General features: G+C 44.1%; 1 protein-coding gene across 1 annotated transcript in view; it reads right to left on the bottom strand.

The window, feature by feature from the left end:
* Positions 1-11,010, bottom strand: part of lekr1 (Leucine-, glutamate- and lysine-rich protein 1) — a 208,077-nt gene that overhangs the window by 109,561 nt on the left and 87,506 nt on the right. Inside the window, exon 5 of the mRNA XM_079514064.1 lies at positions 7,590-7,741. Coding sequence (XP_079370190.1) covers positions 7,590-7,741 — 152 coding nt within the window. The remainder of the gene's footprint in view (positions 1-7,589; positions 7,742-11,010) is intronic.

The raw sequence follows: 11,010 nt of genomic DNA, 5'->3' as shown, positions 1-11,010 counted from the left end.
ATGGGTGCCACCTAACAGGATGCCTCACATATCAAGACAGTACAATGCCGACAGAGAAACATCTCGCTATCAAGCACAATGCAAGCTGCACTGTAACTCATGAAGTACACTGTATCTCAAGTTCAATACACAGACTTACAGTACGTAGCTGTATTTGGCATGAATCATAACACTGAGCATTCCTTATTTTTCTTGGAAATAAGCGACGCCCAGCCGGTGCCATTATTAACTGGTTCATACCGTACAACGTGTGGGTACGTCATAACTAATCCAACCGACGGTTGGATTAGTGTACACACGTCGTAGCGCATTTTCATTGATATCAAACGAGAGAAAAATATTCAGATTTTTTTTTTTTAGTTGGCCTGCAAGGCCACCATACTCCTTGCTCTTCGCACATCCGCGGACCCGTTCACCCTGTTTACCGCTGCAGAAAGAATGCCTCGTATCTCCTAATCTAGGGAGCTCTCTGTGGTTTTGATCAGATGGATATACTAACTCTTCATTTCTGACTTCTGACCTGCCTCTCGTTCAAAATATGAACGTGAGGGATTATTCAGCGATTTTTATCGTAACGAGACCAAGGTAAGCAAGCAAAAATATGTCTCCGTTTTTTTACAGAGTAAAAGCGGCCAAACTTCCCAGCACCCCGAGCTTCTATTTTGAAAGAAATCCCGGCACTGATTGTGATAAGAGAATGTTAGCAACCCTCCATGAAACAAATTTCACAGGGTTCTGGATTTGATACACTATGGCTCGGTGTCAGATAAGGTTCTCAGAACCTAATGTGGGCCCTATAGTCACAACGTGTTAAGGCTTGTAGAACGGCTATTTTTCATCTTTTTGTCTCCACCAGGCCGAAGGCATGGGGAGAGAGTATGTTTTGCACTCCGTCCGTCCGTCCGTCCGTCCGTCCGTGTGTGTGTGTGTGTGTCCGTGTGTGTGTCCGTCCGTCCTTCCGTCTGTGAACAGCTAATCTCTGGCACCGTTAACCCGGTCGATGCCAAATTTTGCACACACACTCCCTGGATGCCAACGATGAACCTCTGCCCCAAATTTTCCAGAACGGCCTGTTATAGCGCCACCAGGAGGCCGCTTTGTGCAAAACAAGTTTTTGGACAGTACACCTACAGATTTTGTCCAAACATCACGCAAATTGGTACACAGAGCCATTCAACGAAACGGGTCTTTCAGATTTCTCAGACTCCATCCTGATTGGCTAAGATTGGCTTCCAAAGTTCGCAGGAGTGCTCAGTTTCAAACAAAATGCTGCAAATCATGAACACATCGTGTGATTTCCGTGAAATTGTGCACGCACATTCCCACTAGGCCGAGGAAGAAATGCCACATGAACATTTTCAACTCAGCCTCATGGTGGCGCTATAACTGGCCCAAAAGTGTTTTTACCTCTAACTGCACAGATCTGTGGATAACTTTGTATGCCAACTCCCTAGAGGCCAAGGAAAAACCTTTGCCTGGAATTTTTCACATCTGCTCTTTATAGCGCCACCAGGAGGCCGACATATGTAAAACACATTTTCTAATATTACTCCTTCAGATTTTATCCAAATTTCACGCAAATCGGTGTATGCTCGTCATAGTCATGTGATCAAGACGGGTTTGTTTGATTTCTCATAATCCACCCTCATTGGCTACGATTGGCTTCTAAACTTTTCAGGAGTAGCCCGCTTTTTACCCGCAGCATCCGATTGTGGTGAAACTGTGCATGCATATTCCCACTAGGCTTTGGAAGAAATGCCACTTGACAGTTTCAAAATCAGCCTCATGGTGGCGCTACAACAGGCCAAGCCGCGTCACACACACACACACACACACACACACGCACACACACACACACACACACACACACACACACACACACACACACACACACACACACACACACACACACACACACACACACACACACACACACACACACACACACACACACATATTGCTCCTAAACATTTTGCCAAACATCACACACACACACTCCTATCCTCCTGGTGGAGACCTGTGCCCAGAAGGGCACTTTTTCTAGTTTTTATATTATTTTCTTTGTTTTTTCATTATGTAGCCTACCTCCCCCTTCAGGGGTGGTTGTAATTATAATTGTCTCCACCAGGCCGAAGGCATGGGGAGAGAGTATGTTTTGCACTCCGTCCGTCCGTCAGTCCGTCCGTCCGTGTGTCCGTCCGTCCGTCCGTGTGTCCGTCCGTCCGTGTGTCCGTCTGTGAACAGCTAATCTCTGGCACCGTTGGCTTGATCGCAGCCATACTCTGCACACACACTCCCTGAATGCCAGAGGTGAACCTCTGCCCCAAAGTTTTCACATTGGCCTGTTATAGCGCCACCAGGAGGCCGCTTTGTGCAAAACAAATGTTTTGACAGTACACCTACAGATTTTGTCCAAACATTACGCAAATTGGTACACCGTCTCTCTAGAGCCATTCAACGAAACGCGTCTTTCAGATCTTTCAGACTCCATCCTGATTGGCTAAGATTGGCTTCCAAAGTTCGCAGGAGTGCTCCGTTTCAAACAAAATGCTGCAAATCATGAACACATGGTGTGATTTATGTGAAGTTTTGCACGCACATTCCCACTAGGTCGAGGAAGAAATGCCACTTGAATATTTTCAACTCAGCCTCATGGTGGCGCTATAACTGGCCAATTTGTGTTTTTACCTATAACTGCACCGATCTGTGTAAAACCATGTATGCACACTCCCTAGAGGCCAAGGAAAAACCTTTGCCTGGAATTTTTCACATCTGCTCTTTATAGCGCCACCAGGAGGCCGACATATGTAAAACACATTTTCTAATATTACTCCTTCAGATTTTATCCAAATTTCACGCAAATCGGTACACATGCTCTCCATAGTCATGTGATCATGTGATTTGTTTGATTTCTCATAATTATCCATCCTGATTGGCTACGATTGGCTTCTAAAGCTTTCAGGAGTAGCCCGTTTTGTACAAATTGCCACAACTCCGCAACGCAGCGTCCGATTGCGGTGAAACTGTGCATGCCTATTCCCACTACTAGTCTGAGGAAGAAATGCCACTTGACAGTTTTCAAATCAGCCTCATGGTGGCGCTACAACAGGCCAAGTCGCGTCGCGTCACACACACACACACACACACACACACACACACACACACACACACACACACACACACACACACACACACACACACACACACACACACACACACACACACACACACACACACACAACAAATAAACATGTTTATATTACATGTTTGGCATTTTGCCAAACATCACACACAATCCTATCCTCCTGGTGGAGACCTGTGCCCAGAAGGGCACTTTTTCTAGTTTAGACCTGTAGTCCTTTGGCCGGACCAGATATCGGTACCACTGAGGCGGCAAAATCATACTAAATTGTTTATAGGGGCAATATAAGTCAATTCAAGATGAATTAAGATGAATTAAGTGGGTGTGGCCTATTTGGTGGTGGAGCAGTTCAAAGCTGAATGGGACACAGCTATCATGCGGTATCATGCAGGCGAGCCAGGTCAACTTTAGATTTAGAAGTGAGTTTGTCATCTCACCAGAACATCCACCTCTGACAGCAATAGGCACAGTACAGTACAGTACAGTACAGTACAGTACAGTACAGTACAGTACAGTACAGTACAGTACAGTACAGTACTGTACTGTACTGTACAGTACTACTCATACTGTACTTTACAGTACGGTACAGTATGAGCAGTACAGTACAGCACTGTAAAGTACAGTATGAGTAGTACAGTACAGCACGGTACAGTATGGACAGTACTTTTAATACAATCCATCCAGACATTCTTCTTCGTAAGTTATCTGAAATTAAGGTGAATCCAGTTTTGATTAGATGGTACTTCTCCTTTCTATCTAATAGGCCACAACAGGTGAGATTTAATTTTGCGCTCTCTGATAGGGCAGTGAGCAGTACAGGGGCCCCCCAGGGGACAGTTAGTTCCTCCCTTTTGTTTACCCTATACACAAATGACTGTGTCAGCTCACAGTCCAATCAGTGTGTAGTCAAGTTCTCTGACGACACTGTTATCCTTAGTTTACTCACAAGTGAAGGTAACATCAGTAGCCATACAACTGGAGTGGGCAGGTTTGTAACCTCGTGTGATGAACATCACTTACAAGTTAATGTAAGGAAAACTGAGGAGATTGTAGTGGATCCCAGGTCTATAGGTGACCTCCTATAAATATCTAGGAGTACACATTGATTGTGACATGAGCTGTATGTGTGCAAAAATACACCAGCGCCTTCATTTTCTCCGGAGGCTCAGACTTTTTGGTGTAAGTAGAAACATAATGCTGATCTTCTACAGAGCTAGTATAGAGTAAATTCTAAGGTATGGTATCACCAGTTGGTTTGGAAACCTAAATGTAAAGTACAAATCTGAGATCCTTAGATTAGCCAAAATGGCACCTCCCATCACCCCCCAGGTCATCTTTGAGCAGGCCACCATAGGGCAGGTTAAGAAAATTGTGTCTGACCCCTCCCCTGTACTATACCCTGAGTATCGGCTAATGCCATCAGGTAGGAGGTACGAGGTCCATGCGTGCAAATATAATATGTACAAGCATATTCCTACAAGCATATAGGAATTTTCAAAAACATGGATTCAAAAAAATAATAATAAAAAAAAAAAATGTTTTTTTGTTTGTTTTTTGCTCGTCTTAACGTCCCTGGCAATCAGTACATAGTGATTTCGGGCTCGTCTTAACGTCCCTGGCACTTAAATTTAACAGTCCTTGCAGAGGGCAGACAGGGTAGGGGTCGAAGGTTATGAGGTGAGGATGTTCTTCTCCTTCCAAATAAATAATGGACCCTGATATAAGGGTTGGTAGAGGGAGTGTAGAGCCCAGGATTACATTAGATAATTGACACTGGGTGAAAAAATGGGTTTCAAAATCGTGGGATAACATTTTCCAGAACAAATGAAGAAAACCACTGCTATAAAGCTTGCTTAACACGATGCACACCAAACCCCCGGCGTTCGCCTGGCGTTCAGATGTAAACAGTAATTTCTGATCGCATCGCGCCAGCCATATTACTGCTTGTGGTGAAACATGAGACATGTCGGCTGCTGCTCGAAAAGGTTTTTGCCCCTCCTCTCGTTGTATTGGTCTGTATTGACGGTAATAGAATGGCGCCTATATAAGGAATATCTGGCTATCTGGCTCCCTGCGGTCATTTCAAATGAACAGCAGGGGGCACTGAAAGTGTTAAAAACACAGCATCTGGGCCCGGGCCGTGGTCCAGCGGTCCAGACACCTAGGCACATAAGCGGCCTGGCAAGCATCACGGGTTCAAGTCCCGTTCCCGATGATCTTTCCTGCGTGTCTCTCCCCATCTCTCTCCCCTTGTTTCCTGTCAATCTCCACTGTAATCTATGAATAAAGGCAGAAAAGCCCAAAAATATATTTAAAACTAGAAAAAGTGCCCTTCCGGGCACAGGTCTCCACCAGGAGGATAGGAGTGTGTGTGATGTTTGGCAAAATGTTTAGGAGGATGTTTTTTGTTATTTGTTTTTGCAACAATTTTCTTCATTTTGTTGAGGAGAGCCAGATCACTCATAGCATCTCTGAGGATAGAATTCTGGATGAGCAGGACATGTGCAGCATTTTGTACAAAACGGGCCACTCCTGAAAACTTTGGAAGGCAATGTTAGCCAATCAGTGTACAATCTGAGAAATCCAACAGACTCGTCTTGATCACATGACTACAGAGATCATGTATTTCTGTAGCCATTTCTTCATACGCCTTTGATGGCAATTGGATGATTTGAGGCATTTTGTTCCAAAAATGTGTTTTGCAAAAATCTACCTGTTGGTGGCGCTATAACAGGCCAATGTGAAAAGGGTGGGATATATTCCTCAGCCTAGTAAGAAAATGTGTGAAAGATTTCACGTAAATTGCATGCTGCGTTCATGATTTGAGGCTATTGTTCAAAACTTGCAAACTGTGAAAGCCAATTATAGCCAATTAGGATGGAATATGAAATATCAGACAGATCCGACTTGAGCACATGACCATAGAGATACTGTGTAACGATTTGTGAGAATTTTGGACAGAATCTGGAGGAGTAATATAAAAAAATGTGTTTTACAAAAGTCGGCCTCCTGGTGGCGCTATAAAAGGCAGATGCGGAAAATGCAGGTCAAAGGTTTGTCCTTGGCCTCTAGGGAGTGTGCATGCAACGTTTCACGCAGATTGGTGCAGTTTTAGGTAATACATGTGAAAAGCTGCCTCATGGTGGCGCTATAACAGGCCGTTCTGGAAAATGTGGGGCAGAGGTTCATCGTTGGCATCCAGGGAGTGTGTGTGCAAAGTTTGGCATCGGCCGGGTTAACGGTGCCGGAGATTAGCTGTACACAGACGGACGGAAGGAAGGACGGACGGACGGACACACACACACACACGGACGGACGGACACACACACACACGGACGGAGTGCAAAACATACTCTCTCCCCATGCCTTCGGCCTGGTGGAGACAAAAACCCAACAAAAAACAGCATCTGTCTAGATACCTTATTTGTAAAGTTATATGCAATATTGGTATTGGTACTTGGTAAAAATGTGATTATAATGGTGGCACTGATTTGCACACCAGCATGCCACGGGCACATGTGTTTAAGAATAGTTTCACTGAGGGGTCTAGAGAGATATAGTGAAAATCAATTTTTGATAATGGAAGCACTAATATGAATAAATATTCTAGCTGGGACAACTTTTTAACATAGCTCATTCATGCTGACTGAATGATACTGACTGAATATACAATTTTCACCGATTTGAGGTATAGTGCAGACCTTTGTCTACAAAAAGAGTAATCTTCAAGATAGAAAGGTCATCTTGGGGTCAAATTGAAGTTTAGGGACATGGGATGTTTTTGATATACAAGCGAGGCAGTGATATTCACCATAATGTGCTGGAAAATGACCATCTTTGACTTTGTTGTTATTTGTTAAGCGAACAGTATATATTTGTTGTGTTTCTGGGGATGATGTAGGTCCTAAAAATACAATGGTAGCAAGCCCCAAAATCCTATTCTGCCACTTACCCCTATGTGTCAGGATAATTTCAGACTACCATGTCGATTTATGTACAATTATGTACAATTTCGCCAGAGCCATATACCAAAAAGGGGGTTTTGAGGTGAAAAATACTATAAAGCTGCCAGTCAGCAAGGTCTATCATATAAAAACCTAATCTAGAGATGTATAGAAATAAAAAAAATCACAACTAGAATTTGCCACCCCAGGTGGTACCGGTCTTGGCCCAAAGCCGATTTTAAAAAGGCCTTCTATCACAGCAGTCAAACTATTTTGGGTAGTTACCATGCAAACACCCAACCACAGCTCTGATCACGCCTCACACGAAACTCTGAATGAGGTCAAATTGTAGTCTGGACCCAGCTGAACCGAAAAAACGTCGGCTGTTGGGCTGTAGTATGCATTGGGCTTACCTCTGCTTTATCTGCAAGAATCACTCCTTTATCTGTTATGGTATGCTGTTCCCATTGATGCGTGCGTGTGTGCGCGCGCGCGTGCATTACCTGAGAACACCTGCATCAGCTGCGTGCTGCAGGTCTGCCAAGCTCCTCCCAGATGGCTGAGAAAACCCCGTACGTTGCTGAGCTCACTGCCAGATGTACGCAGCAGAGAGAGTGTCACACCCAGTCCCTGCTGCTGCCGCACACACACACCCCTGGAACACATACACACGCACAGCATGAAAATATGTGTATAGTAATGTACAAATTAAAATAATTATAGTCACATATATATGCCACGATAAGTCAACTTTCAACTCCTTGGAATTTCAACCAGGCCTTTATTGTGGACCCTGCTGAACCGAAAAAACGTTGGCTGTTGGGCTGTAGTATGCATTGGGCTTACCTCTGCTTTATCTGCAAGAATCTGTTATCCTGTTATGTTACACAGTTACAGGATCTACTGAATATGAAGGAGGCCTACTGGGGGGAAGTCAAACTGTGTGTCATTGGCTCAATATGTCAGTTTGACACATTCAGTAGATCTCGTGATCTTTTGTGGCCAGATGTAATTATAGTAAATAATTAAAAAAAGAAATCGCTATAAAATGTTGTAAAAAAATACATATTTAGCCCCATGCTCGAATGCCCCGCCCACACACCCACACACACACACACCACACACACACACACACACACACACACACACACACACACACACACACACACACACACACACACACACACACACACACACACACACACACACACACACACACACACACACACACACACACACAGAGAGAGAGGGGGAGGAAAACAACAGGAGAGTCAGGGGTCAAAAGAGAGACCATGGAGGGCAAAGAGATTCAAGTAATTTTCCCTCATTAGAGGACTAGAGCCAGACACAATGAGTCACAGATCCCCTGGGAGGAGGCTGGGCTTATAGATAATGCAATATTAATGATAAAGATGAGGAGGCCCAACACAATGCAATAAAGTGAGATGAAATTTTAAAGTGACTCTCCAAGGTTATTGATATAAAGAGACTGAGCCCCCCCTCCCCCCACTCCACATACTGTAGTAAAATCACACCCGTGTGAAGTGAGTGGTGCAACTCTGTGTGGGGTCCCCGAGGGGTCCCCGGAAGTTCCAGACCCACAGGATCACGGCCAGGGTGCCGGCCCGGTTCCGGCGAGCCACCCCACGTCCGAAACGGTAGAGAAATGACAGAGTTTCCATGTGGGTGTCTCTGGGGGTCCCTGGGGAGTCCCCGGGGGGGTCCTCAGAACATCCAGGCCCCCAGGAACGTGAGAAATGACAGAGTTACCGTGTGGGGCTCCCTCTACTGTACCCTACTGTACTGAACTGTCACTGTACTGTACTGGCACACCCGAAATCATCATACAGTTAATATGTGCGTGTGTGGTTGTGTGTGTTAGGTTGCGCACAGGTGGTGAAAAACAACCATGCTATTTTCATGCTCATACCCACCCAGGCACCCAGTCAGGCACCCACCCAGCCACTAACACACATAGCTCCGTAACAAAAATCCCCAGTGTTAATTTAACTACGAGAGCATAAACCTGAACCCAAATGGACCCTACCATTTATATACTGCTGTGTAAACTCTTATGTTCACATATTATGAGATGGAGAGCAGGTGTTCAAGTTGACTGTTTAGTGTTTACTATAGGCGCTGCTTGTAGGTATAGTATAGGAACCAAAGTAAGTGTGCATCATCAGGTCCGTGTAGCAACGCAAGCCAATGTCACTCAATACCTTACAGGACATACTCTCAGAATTTAATTAACGCACTAGGTTTTTTGATTGATTGAATGCTTTATTAAAACGTTGGCAACAGTACGACAAGTACTAGTTAACATGCTCTGCTAAAAGGATAGCACAAAAAGCCCTTGGGGGCTTGCTTCCATTTGTGGTGCCATGTACTCAACTCATCATCAATCAAGTCAAGACATACAATATATACGATACATCAACAATGTCAACAGTAACAATAGGTATAGTTACAGAAAGAAGGGGGAGGGGCCGCAGGGGAAAACACCCTCAGCTTTCTAAGAGAGTGCGATTGATTGACTCTCCGGAGTCAAGCTAGTGGGGGATGTACCCATTGGATGTTTACTGTGCAGCTTATCTGATTGATTGAAAATTGTATTCACAGTTTGTAGAATGGGTACAGTTCAAACGAAAGTACAGGTCAATACAAAAACTGCTGCGAGGATAAAAACAGAAAAAGACTTGTTTACATCAGGGTCCTCCATTTTCAATTCATCATAACAATTAAAGACGCACAAATATAGACTTCTATTATATCTACTTATGGATGAATTGTCATTTGCATATGGCAGCACCACATCAAAGGCAAAATGTAATACTGAACCACTATGAGTAAAAATGACACGACGTACGCCATTTATAACAATTCCAAGGCTTTGCTGACTAGACGTTTGACAAGTGTTGAGCAATTCTAAGAAGTATTTCTGAAGCTCTTGGCTGTTGACAGCAATGGCTGATTTATAAGGGATGATGATTGGTGCTCTGGGGCTGGCATCATAACAGAACACACCGTTGCTCTTCAGTAAGCTGCTGACTTTCAGCCTGATTGATTCCAGACAGGAGCAATCAATTCAATAGTGATATCCATAGAGCATGTGTCACACAGTCACACTGGACATTCAGGCCAGACAGGACGGGATAGAGATTGTCTACATAGAACACATATCGCTGCTGTCTGGTGGAAACCTTGTATACTGCATATTCTTTTTATTAAAAAAAAAAACGATTTACAAGCTCACCCAACGTGTCTTTTGAGCTTGTAGATCTGCTATTTTCACTACTTTTGTGTGACACTGACTCTTGTATGATGAAGTAGGGCATGACAGCCCTATTTCTGCCGTGTCATTGTAGGCGGATATGTTGAAAACATTTTCAAACTTACGTTGGCGATTCTTTGCCACGTGACACTGTCATAAGTTTGGTGAGGAATTCACTGTTTAAATCAAAACATACATATAGTTCTAAAACAAAGTTAATTAAGGACTATCATTTCAGAGGAATGTCATCATATTGCCTGGATTTTCCCTGGAAATGTCCAGGTATAGTCATAGCGGCCTGGGAACAAAATATAAAGCTATAGTGGAACACATTCATGAAGCCATGAGCCAAGGGAGGAACAATAAGCTAGGATTTGGATAGAGTTAGGTTAATGTGCATGGGTGTGCTCCTTCAACACAAATGCTGATCTACTCTTTATGTATAGTATTTTGCGTGCGTGCGTGCGTGTTTGCATGCGTGCGTGCCTGCATGCCTATCCATCCATCCATCCATCCATCCATCCATCCATCCATCCATCCATCCATGATCCATCCATCCATCCATCCATGATCCATCCATCCATCCATCCATCCATCCATGATCCATCCATCCATCCATCCATCCATCCATCCATCCATCCATCCATCGA

Source organism: Electrona antarctica (assembly GCF_951216825.1).
Source record: "Electrona antarctica genome assembly, chromosome: 11".
NCBI classification, from domain to species: domain Eukaryota; kingdom Metazoa; phylum Chordata; class Actinopteri; order Myctophiformes; family Myctophidae; genus Electrona; species Electrona antarctica.
This window is presented reverse-complemented; position numbering and strand designations above follow the sequence as displayed.